A 21,568-nucleotide genomic window follows, 5' to 3' on the forward strand; every position below is an offset into this window, starting at 1 on the left:
AGTTTTATTCATTCTATAGAAGCTAAAAAGTTAAATCCTTGCTTTCCCCCATCCCAGGGCACGGCTATGACCCAAGTTCAGCGACCTAGATGCTCTCCCCGGGGATTTGAGTTTGGAATAGATAAACCGTGGTACGTGGAAGACCTAAAGGAACAGCATGGTGGCTGGTGCTCAGAGAGTGAGGGGCTTCAGTGTGAGATGAAGATGGTGAGCAGACACAGATCAGACTGTGCAAGTCCGTCGGCCACTGTAAGGACTTCGGGTTTGATTGTAACTCGGCATTGACACCTGGTGTGATGAAATGTATGTGTTTATCAAGATTACCTGCTGCTGTGTACAAAACAGATTAGAAGGAGATAGAGATGAAGCAGATAAACCAGTTAGAAGCCTACTGTAGCCTTCCAGGAGGGGAATTAAGAGTAAGTGGGGCCAGGGTGCTAGCAGAGAGGTAGAGAAAAGTGGAGGGATTTGAGAGAGATTTTGGAGGTAGAATTGATGGGACTTGGTTGCCCTAGTTTCTAATTCCTCTCACACCACAGTCAGACATCAGCGTTGATTCCATGATGTTGTTGTTCAGGATGAAATGCTTCAGTGGTAACAATAACAGCAAATGTAATAGTAACAACAACAACCAATGATAACAATAATAATAACAGCAATAGCTAACATTAATATAGCTCTTACAATATCCCAGCATCTATTCTAAACACTTTACATATTTTAACTCATTTAATCCCCATAAAAATCCTGGAGGGAGGTATGACCGAGATTATTCCCATTTTACAGATGAAAACACTGAGACAAAGAACAATTCAATGACTTGCCAGAGGCTGTATAACACACCCACCACATCAAACATGAACTTGGCCCCACAGTCAGTTTCCGGTCCCCTCTTCAACTTCATTTCCCACTGTTCCCTAACTTGCCCCATCCACTCTGGTCCCAGCCTGTTGACTCACACACGAACAGAGCCAGTCCTTCCCCCAGACCTCACACACAGTGGCCCTCTCTTCTTCCCTCATGTATTGTCTTCAAATGCCCGGAGGAGGCAAACCTGTAGACAGGTTTCTGTAGACAGAAAGCAGGTGGGTGGGTGCAGGGCTACCCGACCTGGTATACAGGAGGTACTCAATGGCTGTGAGCTTCCTGGCTGGGTAAAGCCCTTTGCCCTTTCCCTTCCTACCTTCTTCTGGAGCCTAGTTCATCTTCCAGAAACAAAGAGTTCTGTGAGCAGGCAAAGGTTCCTACAAAGTGATCTGAGTTTCCAGAAGAAAAGTACTGCTTCTACCACAGGCAAAACAAAAGGAAAGGTGGAATCAACCCCAAAGTCTGTCAATGGATGAATGGATAAACAAAGTGTGGTCCATCCATACACTGGAATATTACTCAGCCATAAAAGGGAATGATGTATTGCTGCAACATGGATGAATCTTGAAAACACTATGCCAAGTGAAAGAAGCCAGACACAAAAGGCCACATAGTATATGACTCCATTTATATGAAATGTTCAGAATAGACAAATCTATAGACTCAGAAAGCAGATTAGTGGTTGCCAGGGGCTGGAGGTGGGGGGGAACAGAGAGGGACTACTAATGGTACAAGGTTTTGGGGAGAGGTTAATGAAAATGTTGAGAAATTAAAGAGCGGTGATGGTTGCACAACCTTGTGAATATGCTCAATACCACTGAGTTGTACACATTAAAAGGGTGAATATTATTTCATGTGATTATATCTAAATAAACATAAAAAATGAATCCTCCCCCAAAAAATAAAAAAGAAATGCTAGAACACACCACCACCAAATAAATTGAACTCAGATCAAATCTCTTGATCCCACTACCAATTTACAGAAAATATAGAGAACAAACATATTAAAGGACTTTACAGTGGTGAAATTAGCAAAATTCAGACTGAGACTCTCCATAAGACAAATAACCTTGTTTCATCAACAAAAAAATTTTGAGGCTAAGAAAAAAAAAAGACATGAAGGATTAAAAGAGACTAAGGGACGTGTCAACCAACTGCAATATGTGGATATTATTTGGGTCTTGAGTTAAACTGTGAAAAAATAAATTGATGAGACAATTGACATTTTGAACACACTGGATATTTGATATGAAGAAATTATTGTTAATTTTTTCAAGTGCGATAATGGCACTGTGGATATATAGTTTCAAAACGTTTTAGAAATACATTTAGGGGCCGGCCCCCCGGCGTAGCGGTTAAGTGCGCGCGCTCTGCTGCTGGCGGCCCGGGCTCGGATCCCGGGCGCCCAGCGAGGCACCACTTGTTAGGCCATGCTGTGGCGGCGTCCCATATAAAGGGGAGGAAGATGGGCACAGATGTTAGCGCAGGGCCAGTCTTCCTCAGCAAAAAGAGGAGGATTGGCATGGATGTTAGCTCAGGGCTGATCTTCCTCACAAAAAAAATAAATAAATAAATACATTTAAAGTGTTTATATGGGCCGGCCCGGCGGCTTAGCGGTTGAGTGCTTGCACTCCGCTGCTGGCGGCCCGGGGTTCGGATCCAGGCACACACGGACGCACCGCTTCTCCCGCCATGCTGGGGCCGCGTCCCACATACAGCAACTGGAAGGATGTGCAGCTATGACATACAACTATCTACTGGGGCTTTAAGGGGAAAAAAATAAATAAATAAAATCTTTAAAAAGAAAAATAAAGTGTTTATAGGTGAAAAGATATGGTGTCTGGGACTCTTTTTGCGATTGGAGTGCTAACACATCTGGTTTCTGTGACACAAGAATTCCTTGATTCTCCTCCCTTTTCTCAACCCTCTCTTGCTCCATCTGAAATTAATTTATTTTTGTTTTATTTGTTTATGTCCATTTCCCGCGAGAGCAGTCATCCTGTCTCTCTTGTATATTGCCATAGCCAGCAGGGTTAGCAGAGTACCTGGCAGACATTAAGAGCTAAATATTTACTGAATGAGTGAATATCAGTTTAGGTCTAATCACACCCACTGCTCTGCTCCTGAGTTCCAGGTCCACATTTCTGGCTGTCAACTGGACATCTACATCTACACCCAGACCGGACACTTCCTCCAGGTTTCTTTAATAATAATAATAAAAGCTAACTCTTCTATAGCACTTTGTGTGGCTGGCACATACACTGATTTGTTTAATAATCACAGTCACCCTCTGTGATCTCATCTTACAGAGGGGGAAACTGAGGCACCTATTGGTCACATGACTTGCCCAGGCTCACACACCCCGTCAGTGACTGCACCAAGATTAGATCTCAGAGAGGATCTGGGAGTTTAACCACTAGGCTCAACTGCTTCTCTTTACTTTTCTTAAGATTGTAACCATTCTCCTAAGCACTCAGGTTCACCATTCGGAGGTCACCTCAGACTCTGGCCTCCCCTTTCCCTCCCTGAAGTCATTTCCATCCCCTCCCCCTCCCAACCCTTTCCTGCCCTGGTCTGGAGGCTCAGACAACAGGCTGGTGCTGTCCCCTCCCAACAGGTTCTCAGGATATCTTTGCTGCCTTGAGGGCAAAATTACCCCAATCTGGACACTCGTTATTCATTCCTTCATTCACCACGGGCACCCACTGGGTTCAGGGCCATCTCTCCCAGCTGGGGGACCTTAAGCAACTTACTTAACCTCCTCTAGTGGGTTGAATGGTACCGCCCTTCCTCCTCCCCCAAAGAGCTGTGTCCATGACCTCGTCCCCAGAACCTGTGAATGTGACCCCATTTGAAAACAGTGTCTTTGCAGATGTGATTAAGTTAAGGATCTTGAGGTGAGACCATCCTGGATTGTGTGGGTGGGCTCCAAATCTAATGACAAGTGTTATAATAAGAGATGCAGAGGAGAAGACAGACATACGGAAGAGAAGGCCATGTGTGCGAGACAGAGTCCGAGACTGGAGTGATGCTGCCACCAGCTAAGGAAGCCAGCAGTAGGAAGAGACAAGAAAGGATTCTCTCTAGAGCCTTCAGAGGGAGCACGACCCTCCCAACACCTGGATTTCAAACTTCTGGCCTCCAGAACTGTCAGAGAATAACTTTCTACTATTTTAAGTCACCAAGTTTGTGTCAATTTGTTATAGTAGCTACAGGAAGGTAATGCCCCTCCCATTCCTCACTGTCCTTGACTTAGGATGGGAAAAGTCACGTGTCCACTTCATTGGGTTGCTTCGCAGGGATCTGACCATGGTTTCAGCTCTTACTAGCTGCCTGGCCTTGAGCGAGTTATTTGACTGTTCTGTGCCTCGGTTTCCTCGTTTGTAAAACAGGGGTAATAATACTTCTTAGGATGTTGTAAGGCAGCCATTCTCAAACGTTTTGGTCTCAGGGACCTTTTTCCGAGGACACCCTTAAAAACTATTGTAGACCCTAAAGAGATTTTGTTAGGTGGTTTATATCTGCTGCAACTAGAAATTTAAACTGGTGGTTTTTCAAAATATTGATTAATTAAAAAAAAAAAGGCACATTCGGGGCCGACCCAGTGGTGCAAGTGGCTAAGTGCGCGCGCTCCGCTGCGGCGGTCTGGGGTTCGCAGGTTCTGATCCCGGGCACGCACAGACACACCGCTTATCAAGCCATGCTGTGGCGGCGTCCCATATAAAGTAGAGGAAGAGGGGCACAGATGTTAGCCCAGGGCCAGTCTTCCTCAGCAAAAAGAGGAGGATCGGCATCTGACGTTAGCTCAGGGCTGATCTTCCTCACACACACAAAAAAAAGGCACATTTGACACAAATATTTTTTAGTAAAAAATAACTATGTTCCAAAACAAACTAACAAAAAATGTACTGAGAACAGGGGCATTGTTTTATATTTACTCAGATCTCTTTGATATCTGGCTCATTATAGGATCCTCACACATAGCCTCACATCCGCTTCTGCGTAGTCAATCTACTGTGGCACCCTGTGTTGTGCTGAGCATATGAACACCTAGCCTCTCACTGACATATAGCTAGCAAACGGGACAAGCTCACAGAAACCCTGTGGGTATTGGAAGGCCCCAGCTGTCATCAGGCCACACTTTGAGAACTGATGGAGTAAGGATGAAATGAGGAAACATTTGTAAAGCACTTAGAATAATGCCTGGTACATAGTAAGTATTATGTATTTCTAACTAAATATAAAGCAAATGCTCAATACATTTTTAACTTTTTTTTTTTCAGTTTTAATCAATATGTGCTGGGGTGGGCTTTATAGCTACAAGGACCTCACAGTCTGATGGGAGAGGTACGTGTGTAACCACACCGTTAAAACTTGGTATTTTAAGAGCAATTTTACGGGAGAAGGCAGCGGGCTGTGGGAATGCAGAAGAGGGTCCCTAACCCATGCGTGGCGGGTGAGAAAACGGGAAGGGTTGTGGGTTCAGGTAAGGCTCTCCTGGGGGGCGGGGGGTGTCTGACGGACAAGTGGATTTAGCCATGTCAAAAACACAGGGGACTTGGGACAAGAAAACTCGAGGTGCTGAGATCCAAACCCCGGCCTCGCCTTCTCTGTGAAGTGGTGTTTATGTCACAAGGAGCCGCTAATAGACGCGGCTGGGCGGGCGGGGCAGCCCGGCGGCTTTGTGGGCAGAGGACCCCACGACCCTTCTGTCCCTCTCCGAGGCGCCTCTACTGGAGCGCAGGGCCCGGCGCCGCCAGGTCCGCCCGGTGACCGGGTGGGCGGGGAGCGTCTGCGCGCCGGGAGGGGGTCGTCGCTTCCTCCACAGGATGGGCCCCATCCCGGAGTCCCCCTCGTGACCCCTCCATTCCTCTCCTACGCAGGGGCCGCCGCCTACGCTGCGAATCGTGCAGAGACGAGAGACCCCCACCCCCGCGAGACCCCCACCCCCGCCTCCGCCCCCTGTGCTCCGGGCTAGCCTCGACCCCTCCCGGGCGGGAGTGGGAGAGGAGGAGCCAGGACCCGGCCGGAGGAGGGGGCGGCGCGCCCGGGCGCGCGGGGGGCGCAGGCGGGTGGGGCGCAGGAAGGTCCGGCGGGCAGAGCGAGGGGCTGCCGAGCGGGCGGGGGCGGGGGCGGGGGCGGGGGCGGGGGCGGTGCCCGTGGGGACCCCAGGGCGCCCTCGGGCGGCGGCAGCCGGCGCGCCCCTCGCCAGGCCGGGATCGGGGCGGGGCGCGCGGCATCCCCGCGGGGGGAGCGGGTCACCCGGCCTCGGCGCCGCCAAAGTTTCCCGGAGGAGCCGCAGCCGCCCTTCCTTCCCAGGCCCCGGGCGCGGGGGCGACCCTCGGGCGAGAACTGTTTCCGAGGGCAGCGCGCCCCCCTCTCCGGCTAGACCCCGCGCCTCCATTGCGCCCAAGTCGGATTCCCAACTTGGGAGGCGCCGCGGGCCTGCGCACGCGCGCGCCTTCCTCGCCTCCTCCTCCTCCTCCCCCCACTTGGGAGCAGGCTCCGGGCCGAGCCGGGCGCCGAGACCCGCACCCCGCGCGCTGACCGCCGGCTCCGGGCCGCCGCCTCCGCCCATGCCGGCGCCGGCCGGCCGCCCGGTGCGCCCTCGCCCGAGGGCCAGCTAAGCGCGGGCCGGCGGCGGCGCGAGGTGGGCCCGGCCCTGCGCTGCCCTCGACAGCGGCAAGTTTGGGAGTTGCACTAGTTTGCGGGGTGGGGGAGAGGCCGGGCGGCGGGCCATGGAGGAGGACCGGGGGTCGGCGCTGGCGGCCGAGTCGGCGCTGGAGAAGAACGTGGCGGAGCTGACCGTCATGGACGTGTACGACATCGCGTCGCTCGTGGGCCACGAGTTCGAGCGGGTCATCGATCAGCACGGCTGCGAGGCCATCGCGCGCCTCATGCCCAAGGTCGTGCGCGTCCTGGAGATCCTGGAGGTGCTGGTCAGCCGCCACCACGTCGCGCCCGAGCTGGACGAGCTGCGCCTCGAGCTGGACCGGCTGCGCCTGGAGAGGATGGACCGCATCGAGAAGGAGCGCAAGCACCAGAAGGTGGGCAGCGGCCTCAGTCTGCCCATCCGGGCAGTGGGGCCGCGGGACCTAAGGGCCCTTCAGCCTTGGGCAACTTAGGTGCACACGTACGTGGATACAGGCACTAGATGAGAGAAGACCTACTGGATGAGAGAGGGAGGGAGGGAGGCCCTGGCCCTCTTGTGCTCAGCCAGGGGCACCTGGCATGTACCACCCTAGAGATTAAGGGCAGTTCTTTGCTGTCAGACCTGAGTTACAATCCTACCTTTACCATTTAATAGCTGTGTGACCTTGGGTAGGTTACTTAAGCTCTCTGTGCTTTTATTTCCTCACATGTCAAATAGTGATAATAATAGGACCTACCTACCTTTTAAGAATTAAATGGGATGATATATGTAAAGTGCTTAGATAATATTATGCTTTTCTGGAAATGAAATAAGCCCCCTGCCCTTCAGTGTTACACAAGAATACATGACGCCAGGCCCCTTTCTTCATCCCACCCTAGAACCCCCAGAGCAAAGGGAATATGAGTTCCCGCCTCTGAGCTCATTGACCCCCAGTGTCTGGGTTCCTATTTGCAAATTGTTTCCCAGGGTTCCTTCTAGTTTATTAACCTGTGCTCTGAGGTGCTTGCCTCTCTGTGGTTTTATCTTTAATCCTCAGTGTAAGCTGTGAAGTTGGAATTATTATCTTCATTTTACAGATGAAGAAACCAAGGGTCAGAGTAGGGGGGAGGGATTTGTCCCAAGTTAGTGCTGAGAGAGTCCCACCCCCAGTGGAAGTAATTCTAGTGTCTCTTCCCCATCCTGTTTGAATTGGGGGAGGGAGATGATGTGGGGCAGCTTTAAAGCTAAGACTCTACCCTGAGAACAAGAATCTCTCTGGGCTCCTGAACCAGGGCTTCCCCGCTGGGCCAGGAGTCCAGATGAGGTGCCTGGGGAAAAGGAAGCGGGAGACCTGTGGTTTCCTGCCCTAACCTCAGCCCAGGGAAGCTCCCGTCAGACCCTTCAGACTGAGAATGGGAGGAAACGCCTTTCCTTGGGAGATCAAGGTGCCTGAGCGGGCTCTGGCTTGCTGTGTGACCCCAGGAAATACACTTGGCCTCTCTGAACCTCCCTGGCAGGCCATCCTCTATTGTGTACTTTGAGCTCCATGTGTTTTCAAGGAACGTAGCCCAGGCTGTGTCTCCAGTCTCAATCTGAGGGCAGATCTGCGGGCAGTTAAGAGCGCCAGTGTTGGTGAGGTTTGACTGCGTTTATCCTTATGGGTCCCTTTGCCCTGGGGTCGGGAAGGAAACTCTAGCTCCCAAGAGTTAGGCAGCATTTCCAAGATCATACTGGGAGCTTGAAAATGGCCAGCCCTGTAAATACTGTCAAGCTTCCCAGGAGTGGGGACTTTGGAGCCAGACAGCCTGGTTTCAAACCCTACACTCACAGGCTGTGTGATCTTGGGCAGGTCACCTAGCCTGTGCTTCAGTTTCCTCAGCTGTAAGACGGGGATAATAATAGTACCCATCTAGGGTTGTGTTGAGAATTAGAGTTAATCTATATGAAGTGCTCAGGACAGAGCCCGGCCCATTGTGAGGGCCTGACGGGTGTTAACTATTCTTTTTAGGCCTGGAGGAGCTTGCACTGAAGTGCCTATAGGCTGATATAGGGGACCCCACCCCCCTTCCAGGCACCCTACTCCCACCCCAGATCCCTCCATTTCTCCTAGGGGGTCAGGGAAGGGAGGGGCCTTGAAGTCCTCTCACGTGGCTGCCTCTTGATAACAGGGACTAAGGGGCCTAGCCCAAGTCACACAGAAGTCCTGGCACTCTCATCCCTACCCCTGGCATTTTAGTTCTGCTGCAGCCGGGCTGGGAGGCGCCCTTGGGAGCCATCAGAGACCACTAGGCCTGGAGTCGGATGGAATTCTCAGCCAGCTGCACTTGTCGCTCCTGGAATGCCCTCGGCCAGGAAGTAAACCCTAGCGTGTTCAGAGCCGGGGTTGTTTGTAAACACTGAGGGCGATCCCTGATAAATCAGAGGACAGAAGGCTTTTTTTCGTATCCCAACCCCAGTCCCCTTTACTTCATATTCTTGGCATCGAGAGAGACTTGTCTGATTTTTTGTTTTTTCCTGTAGTCTCAAAGGCTCTTCAAGGTGTTACTTCCACAGAAATCGTCTTACCATGTCCTTGATCTTATCTGTTCTTTCTTTCCTTCCTTCCTTTCTACCTCACTCCCTCTCTCCTTCGACAAAGAGGGCTCGGGTAAAGCATGCACCCTCTCTCCCACCAACTCCTCCTCCCCACAGACCCCCAGACTCAGTCATTTCTGCTCATCACTCAGACCCAGGCCACAGTCTTATCGTGTTCTGCCTGGTTACTCAGTCTGCAACCCCACTGACAAGCCACAGCATGCAAAATGCCATCCTAGGTGACGTGGGTGGTGCAGAGAAAAGGAAAGCCGGGTCCTCATGTTAGGCAGCGGGTGGGAAACTGGGAAGACAGGAAAAACGCACAAATAGGCTTTAGAAGGTGGTGGCTCTGCAGATAGAGTTGCATATAATGTGAACAGTATATGTTGTTCATTTATTCATTCAACAAATTTATTTATTGAGCACCTGTGTGCCAGGCACTGCTCTGGGCACTGGGGGGACTGCAGTGACCACAACAGATGAGGTCGTTGCCCTCGTGGACCTGACTTTATAGTGCAGTGCTGTCGCATAGAAATATAATGTGGCTTATCACATTAATAAAAAGACACAGATAAGGTTAATTTTAATAACATATCGTATCAGGGGCCGGCCCCGTGGCTTAGCGGTTAAGTGCGCGCTCCGCTGCTGGCGGCCCAGGGTTCGGATCCCGGGCGCGCACCGATGCACCGCTTCTCTGGCCATGCTGAGGCCGCATCCCACATACAGCAACTAGAAGGATGTGCAGCTATGACATACAACTATCTACTGGGGCTTTGGGGGAAAAATAAATAAATAAATAAAAATTAAAAAAAAAAAATAAATAACATATTGTATCAAACCCAGCATATCCAAAATATTATTTCAACATGTAATCAATGTAAAAAATTGTTTTTTTTCCTTGAGATATAATTGACATATAACATTGTATTAGTTTTAGGTGTACGACATAATGATTTGATATATGTATATGTTGTGAAATGATCGCCCCAATAAGTTTAGTTAACATCCATCACCATACATAGTTACAAGAAAAGTTATTAATATTTTGCATTCTTTTTTCCCCACTATGTCTTTGAAATCCTGTGCATATTTAACCCTTACTGCACGTTTCAGTTCAGACCAGCCCCATTTCAAGTGCTCAGCAACCACATGTGGCTTGTGGCTACTTTACGGAACAGTGCAATTCTACTGTGAGGAGACAGATGTTTTTTTTTTAAAGTTTTAAAAATTTCTCCTTATGATAAGTGCCATGTAGAAAATAAAACAGGTAGGTATAAAACAGACTGGCCAGGGTGGGGATCTATTAGATGAGGCAGTCAGGAAGGCTTCCCTGAGGGGGTGACATCTGAGCTGAGATCTGAACGAAGTGTAGGTGCCAGCCCGAGAGATCTGGAGGAGGGGCATCTTGGGCAGAGCCACAGCAAGTGCAAAGGTCCTGAGGTAGGAATGAGCTTGTTGTCTTCAGAGAACACAAAGAAGGCCAGTGTGGCTAGAGCAGAGCGAGTGAGGAAGAGGAGTGAGAGAGGAGGTCAGGGAGGTGCAGGGGTCTGATATGCTGGGCCTTGTAGGCCAGCACAAGGAGTCTGAAGACTATTAGTGCCGAGAGAAGGCAGAGGAGGTGATCAGTCAGGGGCTTCCTGGAAGAGCCTTTTCAGCTGGTATGGAGGCAAGGTTAAATTCTCTGGGGTCAGCTCACAGGCAGGAACCAGCTCCTGCAGCATCACCTTTAGTTCAGAGAAGAAAAAGAAGAACTGAGGGTTAAAGTCTATATTCGTCTCCTATTGCAGCTGTAACAAATCGCCACAAACTTACTGGCTCAAAACAACACAAATTTATTATACTGGATGATATGATATTATGCATAATACCAATATGGATAATACTGGATAAAATTCTGGAGGTCAAAATCAGAAATGGGTCTTAGTGGGTTGAAATCAACGTGTCGGGAAATTCATTCCTTTTGGTAGCTTTCAGGGAGAATCCATTTCCTTGCCTTTTCCAGCTTCTGGAAGTCACCCACATTCCTTGGCTTTTGGCCTCTTCCTCCATCTTCAAAGCCGGCAGAGTAGCATCTTCAAGTCTCTGACTCTGACTTCTGCTTCTGTTGCCACATCGTCTCTGACTCTGACCCTCCTGCCTTCCTCTTTCACTTATGAGAATGCTTGTGATTACACTGGGCCCCTAGATGACCCAGGAGAATCTCTCCGTCTCGGGGTCCTTACCTGGATCACATCTCGGTGTGCTCAGCCTGTGCCAGGTGGGAGCAGAGAGGAAAGGGCCGAAGAGCCTGAGGAGCACGTGGGAAGGTCCCATGCCCACTCCATCATTCCGCCCCCACTTCCACCCTCTGGCCCTGCCCTTCACCTCCCCTGCTGACCTTGAGCAGCTGTGCGAATACTTACGTTATTACCTCTCGTTTCCCCAGTGCAGCAGGCTTCCTGACAAAGGAGATGGGATTTAGGAACTTGTTTAAAAGATGAACAGAGGCGGTGCTGAACGTCCGGCCACCTGGGCCACCTTGTGATGGGCTGTAGGAGGAACAGAAATCAGCAAACACATCTTTAGCATGTTCTGGGTGCTGGGCACTATTCCAAATATTTACATATTTTAACCCTTTAATCCTCACGACAGCCCTCAGGGGTAGATACTACACTATTTTCCTTGTTTCCGAGGCACTCAAAGGTTGAATAACTTGTCCAAGATCAGCTAGTAAGTGGTGGAAACAGGATTCAAAGTCAGGTCAACAGGCTCCAGTGTCCACGGTAAACCACCAGTCTATATAGGCAACGGCGATAATGATTTGTGTAGTTTATGGTTTTACAAATATCTTGTTTTTCGGTAACAGCTTTATTGAATATAATTCACATACCATACAATTTACTCATTTAAAGCATACAATTCAGTGGTTTTTAGTCTATTCACAGAATTGTACAACCATCACCACAATTAATTTTATTTATTTATTTTAAATTTATTTATTTATTTATTTTTCCCCAAAGCCCCAGTAGATAGTTGTGTGTCATAGCTGCACATCCTTCTAGTTGCTGTATGTGGGATGCGGCCTCAGCATGGCCGGAGAAGCGGTGCGTCGGTGCGCGCCCGGGATCCGAACCCGGGCCACCAGCAGCGGAGCGCGCGCACTTAACCACTAAGCCACGGGGCCGGCCCTCACCACAATTAATTTTAGAACATTTTCGTTACTCCAGAAAGAAAACCCATTCCCATTAACAGTCACTCCTCAATTCCCCCCCAAACCTCTGGCCCTAGACAACCACCAGTCTACTTTCTGCTTCTATGGATTTACCTATTCTGGATATTTCACATTAGTGGAATCATACAATCTGTGGCCTTTTGTATCTGGCTGCTTTCACTTAGCATGATGTTTTCAAGGTTCACGCACATTGTAGCAGGTTTCAGCGCTTCATTCCTTTTTGTCTGGATAGTATTCTGTTGTGTGGTTGGACCATTCTATTTACCCACTCACTGGTTGATGGACATTTGGGTTGTCTCTACCTTTTGGCTGTTGTGAATAGAGCTTCTGTGAAGACTCATGTACGCGTTTCTGTGTGCACATGTTTTCATTCCTCTTGGGCAGATCCTTGGGCAGGAGTGGAATTGCTAGGTCATATGGTGACTGCATTTAACTTATTGAGGAACTGCCAGACTGTTTTCCACAGCAGCTGCACCATTTACGTTCTCACAAGCAATGCCCCCGAGGGTTCCAATTTCTTCATATCCTTGTCAGCACTTGTTCTTATCTGTTGCTCTGATCACAGCCATCCACAAAATAATTTTAATAGACCGATGTGGTTTATCCTCACCTCAACCCTGTGAGCCTTTATATTAGGGCTCTCCAACTAAGGGAAACTGAGGCTCAGAGTTGTAAAGTGAGTTGCCTGAGACCGCTTGAAGAGATGCCGTGGCAGACATTCAAAGAACTCTGGGGCCAGGTGGCATCCCAGGGTCTTTGCAGCTCTTTCTCTCTTAGAGAGAGGTTTGTCCTGACTGAGGGTCTGTCCAAAGATCAGGGACGTGACCTCCCCAGAGAGGTTGGGAATGTTAGGGTCCCCATAGCCCAGGCTGCTCATCCACTCTCTCTCCTGTCTGCATAGTGAAAAGGTGCATTTCCAGGTCCATGCATGTCTTTGGGGCACTTCTGACGCAGCCAGGTCCTAACAGCGTAAACGCAAGCCTAGCCCAGAGGAAGGGTGCCTCCTAGTTCTCCTAAAGTCGCCACGTGGGCTCGTGGTGGCCTTGTCTGCTCGCCTGCCGATGCCTGGTTCTCAGGGGGAAGGGGACAACCCAAAACCCCGGCGATCCCGAGCTGCTCCCGAGGGTCGGGGGGTGAGGCTGCCGCCCAGCAGGCCGTGACCGCACGCCGCCTTCGCAGGAGCTGGAGCTGGTGGAGGACGTGTGGCGAGGGGAGGCGCAGGACCTGCTCTCCCAGATCGCCCAGCTGCAGGAGGAGAACAAGCAGCTCATGACCAACCTCTCCCACAAGGATGTCAGCTTCTCTGAGGACGAGTTCCAGAAGCACGAGGGTAAGAGGAGGGGCAGCACGGGAGGTCAGGAGCGGGCCGTGCCTGTGGTCGTCACCGGTGTCCTCAGTAACAGCAATGGTCGTGGTGGTTCTAATTTCCAAACCTTTGTCTCACGTTGTCACCATCATTCTGCCTGGGAGAAATTGTTCAGCCTCCTTTACAGATGACGAAACTCAGAGGTTCATTCAGCAAACTCTATAGATTCCTCACTTTTCTAGGCTCTTTCCTAGGCACTGGGGATACACATTGGACAAGACAAAGACCCTGCCCTCATGAAGCTTATGTTCTAGTGTGGAGGAGATAGGTGATAAAGATGTAAACAAATAAATAGATGACACAGTTCCAGATGGTGACCAGTGCTGTGGAAGAACTGAAACGGTGGGCTGTGATAGAGGTGACTTGTTGGGGGGCTTCTTTAGATATGGTGAAGGCCTCTGACAGGTGACATTTGAGCCCTAATGAAGTGGCAGAGTGAACCATGCAAATATCTTGGGGGAAGCAAGTGCAAAGGCCCTGGGGCATGACAGTTTATGGAAAACCAAGAAGGCAGGTGTAATAGGAGAAGGTGATTGAGGCCAAGGGTGGATAAAGATGAGGTCAGAGGGGTCAGCAGGGGTCAGATCACATAGCCGCTTAGAGGCCAAGGTTTGGATTTTATCCCAAGTGTACTGGGAAGAGGTTTGAGGCACTTGTAATAGGTACATGTTTAGCAGTGAGCAACCCAGATCTAAATGGTGCTGGAGCCCCTCAGTGGTAATTCATCTTACCAACAGTTATCTAGAACCTTCACTCCAGGCCCTCTGCTGGTGCTGGGGAAGCAAAGACAGAGGGATTTGGTCTGGGCCCCCGTGGGCTAAATCCTGGGGCCTCCTTCCCAATCATAGGCTGCCTCTTGCAGCTCGCCCCAAGGAATCTCAGACCCATCTCTTAAGTCAGAAAATTCCTTGGGTTCCCACACAAGCCCCTCCTCATGTTTGATGGGATGGGGGATGGACTTTTGTGGGGAGCCTGAAGTTCAGAACTTGTGGTTACAACTCTGTGAGAATAAAATAGCGCACTGATAAGGACTGTGGGGACCAAGAAAAATGGAAATGTTTGGTCCAGGGGCTGGAATTCTCTTTTGCTTGGGTTTCCCTTGTTAAGATGTGATTAGTGCAATGAAAGCAAAAGTCTTGGTGGTTATGAGCATTGGCTTTAGAGCCAGACTGCCTAGGTTTGAATCCTAAGCCTGATATTTCCTTGCTAAGTGACCTTGATCAAGCCACTTGACCTTCGTGTGCTTAAGTTGCTCCCTAAATAAAAATGGGAGAAATAACCGTATCTCCCACATGAGGTTGTTGTGAGGGTTAAATGAATTAAAATGTGTGCACTGCTTAGAGTAGTACTGGTACATGCACTCAGCAAGTGTGAGCTGGTATTACTGTGAGTTATTGTCATCTAGGCCAACCTCCTTACTGAGCAAAGGAGGAAAACTTAGGCTAAGAGAGGGGCAGTGATTCGCCCAAGGTCACACCGCAAGTTAGTGGCAGAATCAGGACTAGAACTCAGGTCTGCTGAAATCAGCCCCCTGAAGGAAGGCTTGTATTTCTCTGGGACCCCTTGATCTGGGGCTACCAGAGACATGTGATTCAGGCTGAAGAGGAGATAGGAATCATGCCCAGTCCCATGGATGGGGCCACTGGTATTCCAGTGCCCCAGAGCTTACAATTCCAGACAGAGGGCTGTTCATTCAGTCACCCTTTGTAAACTCATTTATCCTGGGCCTGCTCTGTGCCTGGCACTCTGGACTGTGCTGGGTTGGGGGGAGAGAGGCATATACAGGGGCCTGAATCTCCCTCCTACAATGCCAAAGGGGCAAGGATGGGAGAGCGTGGCTCAAGGAAAACTGTTTTTCTACTCACGACACTTCTGACGTCAAATGTGTGTGGGTTTTTCCCCACACCAACCAGTTTTCCAACTCTCCAGACACCGTGTGTCCTAATTTAATTCAATTCTGACACTCACTACCGGGAGTTAGCGTCAGACTCCACAGGTTAAGGGCTCAGTCCCACGAGACTTCAGATGCCAGTTGCAAGCTATGGGTCTCCAGGAAGCCCACTCTTCTGTCCAACTTGGCTACAAAGTCAGGGGTTCCTACAGCTAACCCCCCAAGTTCATTAGTCTTCTGGAATGGCTCACAAACTCAGAGAAACACTTTACTTACAATTCCTGGTTTATAAAGGATACAAAAGATGTTAGAAAGGATGCAGAGGAACAGCCGGATGAAGAGGTACGTAGGGAGGGTCTGGAAGGGTCCTGAGTACAGGAGCTTCTGTCCCAGTGGAGTTGGGGTGTGTCACCCTCCATGCACGTGAATGCGTTCACCAACCCAGAAGCTCTCCAAACCCCATTGTTTAGGGATTGATGGAGGTTCCGTTAGGTAGGCGTGATTGATTGAATCATTGGCCATTGGTGATTAGCTCAATTTCCCCAGCTCCTTTCCTCTCTCCAGAGCTCAGGGGGTAGAGCTGAAAGTTCCATCCCTCTAATCATGCCTTGGTCTTTCTGGCAACCAGCCCCCATCCTGTATCTAGGGGCCCACCAAGAATCACCTCATTAACATAAACTCAGGTATAGTCAAAAGGGGCTTGTTATGAATAACAAAAGACACTCCTCTCACCCCATCACTCAGGAAATTACAAGGGTTTTAGGAACTCTTGTGCCAAGAACCAAGGTCACAGACCAAATACATATGTCACAATATCATAGTGGCATAATGGTACATACTCAGTCCCTCAAACGAAGACAAGAAACAAAAGAAAAACAAACAGAGCAAGTGTAACAAACAGAAAGCACAAAATAGGTAGATTATGGGATGGGAGATTTAAAGTAGTTATACTAGAGGGTGTATTAAATGTAAACGGACTAAAAGTTCTAGATAAGAGACAGAGATTGTCAGATGGGATTTTAAAAATTCAATTCTATGTTGTTTATAAGAGATATCTTTTAGAAAGGTTGAAAGTAAAAGACCGGGAAAAGATACACCATGCAAACACTAACCAAAAGAAAGCTGGTGTAGCTATATGAATGTGGGGCAAAATAGACTTTAAGGCAAAAGCATCACTACAGATAAAGAAGGTTACACTATAGTGATAAAGAGTCTGATTCACCAGGAAGATATAATGGTTTTCAATTTGTACATATGTGATAATTTAGCCTCAAAATATATAAAGCAAAAGTGAACAGAACTATATCCATAAGAGGCAAATCTATAAAGACAGAAAGTAGATTAGTGGTTGCAGGAGGCTGGAGGAAGGTTAGGAAAGGGAGTGACTGCCTCTGGGTATGAGGTTTCTTTCTGGAGTGATAAAAACATAGTGGTGATGGTTGCACAACTTTGTGAATATATTAAAAGCTACCAAGTTGTACACTTTACATATAATAATTTAAAGAGTGGTCAGAAATAAAAAGAGAAATACATCCTCAATTGTAGTGGGAGATTTTAACATGGCTCTCTTAGTAATTGATAGAATAAAGCAGAAAAAATAACAGTAAAGATCTAGAATACGATCAGTGGATTAGTAAAGCCAGTACGCTCTGTTATTGCCTCTGCCTGCCTTCCCCACGTCCACATGTGAGAGGTGGAGGGGCCTGCCCCAGTTCCTGGAACATTTGGCTCAGTGAGCCCCGGGAGACACAAGGCAGATAGAATGGCCAGAGAGATGGACCTGCTCCAGCAGGTGGATGTAAGCGGCAGAGGATGGTTATGTACGCACACACATGCATGCATGCACACCCCCATGTACACACACAGCACACCTGCCCAAGGGCCCCAGAACTGGTCTCAGGTACGGACAAAATTTTAGTTTCCTCCCTCAAAGATGTATAAGAAGGCAGCCAATGGCATACAGCTGGAGAACTGGATAACAGCAGAAAATTACTTGGGCATTTTGGTTGAAATTTTCTGTTGTTAGGGGCTGGCCTGGGGGCGCAAGTGGTTAAGTGTGCGCTCCACTTCAGCAGCCCAGGGTTCGCAGGTTCAGCTCCCTGCTGACATCGACGCTCCGCTTGTCAAGCCATGCTGTGGCAGCGTCCCATATAAAGTAGAGGAAAGTGGGCACAGATGTTAGCCCAGGGCCTGTCTTCTTCAGCCAAAAAAAAAAAAAAACAACAACAAAAGAGGATTGGCAATGGATGTTAGCTCAGGGCTGATCTTCCTCACAGAAAAAAAATTTTCTCTGTTGTCAAAGGAGACCTAAGCCTGGGGGATTCTAGAGCCCTAGCCCCACGTCCTTCAGTCTCAAGACTTGAGGTCGTTGATGTTATTTTTTTCAATATTTTACTTTCTAGAAAAAAAATAATGAAAGTAATTAAAAAAAATTTTAAATACCTACATGTGATTTTTTTTAAAAAAAATCAAGCACTGCAAAGAGTTTATGGTGAAAACCCGGTCTCCCTTCCATTCCTGACTCCAATGCCGAGTGCTCTGCCCAGGGGCAGCCTCAGAGACCACTTACTCTGTATCTTTCTGCAGATATTTTGTGCGTGTTCAAATGTACAGATTTACACAAATGCAGAAGGAGGATAAATCCCTTATCTCACATACAAATGGTAATATATTCTGGACTGTTCTGCACCTCGGTTATTGGGTTATTTTTTTTTTACTTTTTTAAGATAGATTTTTATTTTGGAATAATTTTAGATTTACAGAAAAGTGGCAAAGATAGCACAGAGAGTTCCCGTATAGCTGTCAGCAGTACCCGCTAGTAGAAACGTCTCGCGTTACCACAGTCAATGGTCAAGACTAGGAAGTCTGCTTGGCACCTTACCGTGAACTAACCTGCAGACTTGACTCGGACTCCGCCAGGTTTTAGATCAATGTCCTCCTTCTGCTCCAGGATCCAGCCCAGGATGCCTCATTGGATATAGTGCACCTTGATGTTTTCTCGCTTAGTATTCTCTTGCAGAATTTCCTTATCTGTACAGATCTGTTTCTTTCTTTCTGAAGAACAGCATGGCAGTGTTGCACGAATTAAGACCTTGAACCCAGAGGCTTCAAATCTTAGCTCAACTAGCTTCTAATCCTTGCTAGATTATTTACCTTTCCAGAAATTGACTTCCTCATGGGTAAAAAGTGGATATTATTATGAGGATTAAATGAGGTAATACGTGTAAACTGCTTAGCACATAGTGAGCATGAGATAAACCTTTGCTGTTACTTGTTGTGTGAGAGCTTTACTCAGATGTCAATTCACCCATTTAAATTGTACAATTCAGTGGCTTTTAGTATATTCACAGTTGTGCAACCATCACCACAATTTTAGGACATTTTCATCACCTTGAAAAGAAACACTAGACCCTTTGACTATCATTACCCAGTCCCTCCCACTCCTACCCGACCCCCAGCCATAAGCAACCACTAATCTACTTTCTGTCTCTCTGAATTTACCTGTTCTGGACATTTCCTATAAATGGAATCCTACAATATGTGGCCTTTTGTGTCTGGCTTCTTTCACTTTGCACAGTGTTTTCAAGGTTCATCCATGTTGTAGCAGGTGTCAGTGCTTCCTTCCTTTTTATGGCTGATTCATATTCAGTTGTGTGGATGGACCACATTTGGTTTATCCATTCATCTGTTGATAGACACTTTGGTTGTTTCCAACTTTTGCCTATTGTGACTAGTGCTGTTATGAACATTCTGGTACAAGTTTTTGTGTAGACATGTATTTTCAGTGCTTTGGGGTATATACCTAGGAAAGGAATTGCTGGGTCATTTGGTAACTATGTTGAATTTATTGAGGAACCTGTAGCCATCTTTTTGTCTGCGACATTTCGGTAGGGCACCCACGCGTGTCCTGCAACACCCTGGGCCACTCCCTTGCACATCGTTGCATCTGTGTGCACGCAGCAGCCTCTGTGTGGGAGCGCTTTGCCTCAGCTTTCCGAATCCCTGCCGGGCTTGTCGTGAGCCAGCCCACACTGCGCGACGTGAGACGCACTTAACTGGCATCTAGCGTGGGTCTGGCTCCTAAAGGGTTAGCTTGGGGAGGCTCAGCCTCTCCACTCAGCAGCAGCCCCCACCCGAGTGGAGAGACCGGGCAGCTGCCACGCATGCCTTTTATTTTTATTTTGCACAGGAAACCATGGGAACACACCAAAGACAAAAGCGTTTCTTCTACCTGTGAGAGGAACACACATTGGGCGGAGGGGTCCCCGGGAGAAGTGGAGCCTGCAAAGTTAGACTGTGTGCCAGACACCGCTGTGAGCAGTGGGGCGAGGCCTGGGGGAGACTGAGGATTTAGGGGTGCCATTGTGACATAGGGTGTGTGGGGTGGGAGAGCCTGCTCAGAGGAGCCGGTCCCGCGTGGAACAGTGTTGCTTTCTCGGAGATTAGTGCTGGGCGATGCACTCAGAGCCATCTTGGTAGTCTCCTGTCTCCACTCCCTGGAAGTTTCCAAATTAAAACGCACTTCCTAGCCTCTGGTTTTTGGAAATCTGTCGTGTCAGCTGGAGGGCAACAATAGAAACTACTTGTTAGCACATGTGGAAATGAATGACAGGTATCAAAGCCATTGGTCTAGGGAGATGGGGATGCAAAGATACACTCAAGGATCTGGAAGAATTCTTAGGCTCTAGACCACCAGCTGTGTCACCAGGAGAGGAGGAAGCTGTCCATGTGGTCATTTTCTGAAGGGCAGCCTAGAACAGCACCGTTCAACAGAAATATAAGGGAAGCCACATGTGTGATTATAGTTTTTCTAGTTGTCACATCAAAAAAGTAAAAAGGAACAGGTGAAAGTAATTTTAATAAAATATTTTATTTAACCCAATAGATCCAAGATATTCTTTCAACATGTAATCAATTTAAAAATTATCAGTGGGGTATTTTGCATTCTTTTTTCGTATTCTTTAAAATCTGGTGGTCTTTTTATATATATGTGTGTGTGTGTTTGTTTTCCAGTTTTTTTGAGATATAATTGACTTAAAACATTATTTTAAGGGGTACAACATAATGATCTGATATATGTATATATGGCGAAATAATCACCACAATAAGTTTAGTTAACATCCATCACCACACATAACTAAAAATGTTTTTCTTGTGATAAGAACTTTTAAAATCGACTCTCTTAGCAGCTTTCAAATATACAATACAGTATTGTTAACTGTAGTCGCTATGATGTACATTACATCCTCAGAACTTTTTTATCTTATACCTGGAAGTTTTTATCTTTTGATTACCTTCACCCATTTCTCCCACCCTCCACCCCTGGCAACCACCAATCTGATCTCTGTATCTATGAGTTCAGTTTTGTCAGATTTCACATATGAGTGAGATCATACAGTATTTGTCTTTCTCTGACTTATTTCACTTAGCATGATGCCCTCAAGGTCAATCCATGTTGTCACAAATGGTAGGATTTTCTTGTTTTTTTATGGCTGAATTCCATTGTGTATATATACCACATTTTCTTTATCCATTCATCCGTTGATGGACACTTAGGTTGTTTCCATGTCTTGGTTATTGTGAATAATGCTGCAGTGAACACAGGAGCAGATATCTCTTCGAGATAGTGATTTCATTTCCTTCGGATATATACTATATTTTTTGTTTTATTTTGGTAAATACACATAAAATTTACCATCTTAACCATTTTTATGTGTACAGTTCAATACTGTTAAGGTATTCACATTGTTGTGCACCCAATCTCCAAAACTCTTTTCATCCTGCAAAACTGAAACTCTGTCCCCATTAAAGAGCAATTCCCTATTCTCCCCCCTCCTCCAGCCCCTGGCACCCACCATTCTACTTTCTGTCTCTATGAATTTGCCTACTCCAGGTACCTCATATAATTGGACTCATACAGTGTTTGTCCTTTTGTGACTAGTGTATTTCACTTACATAATGTCGTCAAGGTTCATCCATGTTGTAGCAGGTGTCAGAATTTCCTTCCTTTTTAAGGCAGAATAATAT

General features: G+C 47.8%; 1 protein-coding gene across 2 annotated transcripts in view; it reads left to right on the forward strand.

The window, feature by feature from the left end:
- The first annotated feature begins 6,091 nt into the window (after positions 1 to 6,091).
- The window catches only part of RILPL1 (Rab interacting lysosomal protein like 1), a 43,514-nt gene continuing 28,037 nt past the window's right edge, over positions 6,092 to 21,568 (forward strand). Inside the window, exons 1-2 of one of the 2 annotated variants that reach the window (XM_058531275.1) lie at positions 6,092 to 6,914; positions 13,464 to 13,614. In XM_058531275.1, coding sequence (XP_058387258.1) covers positions 6,606 to 6,914; positions 13,464 to 13,614 — 460 coding nt within the window. In that variant the 5' untranslated portion in view covers positions 6,092 to 6,605. The remainder of the gene's footprint in view (positions 6,915 to 13,463; positions 13,615 to 21,568) is intronic. The other variant, XM_058531274.1, reaches the window with a different exon arrangement.

This window comes from Diceros bicornis, chromosome 35, assembly GCF_020826845.1.
Source record: "Diceros bicornis minor isolate mBicDic1 chromosome 35, mDicBic1.mat.cur, whole genome shotgun sequence".
Taxonomy (NCBI): Eukaryota; Metazoa; Chordata; class Mammalia; order Perissodactyla; family Rhinocerotidae; genus Diceros; species Diceros bicornis.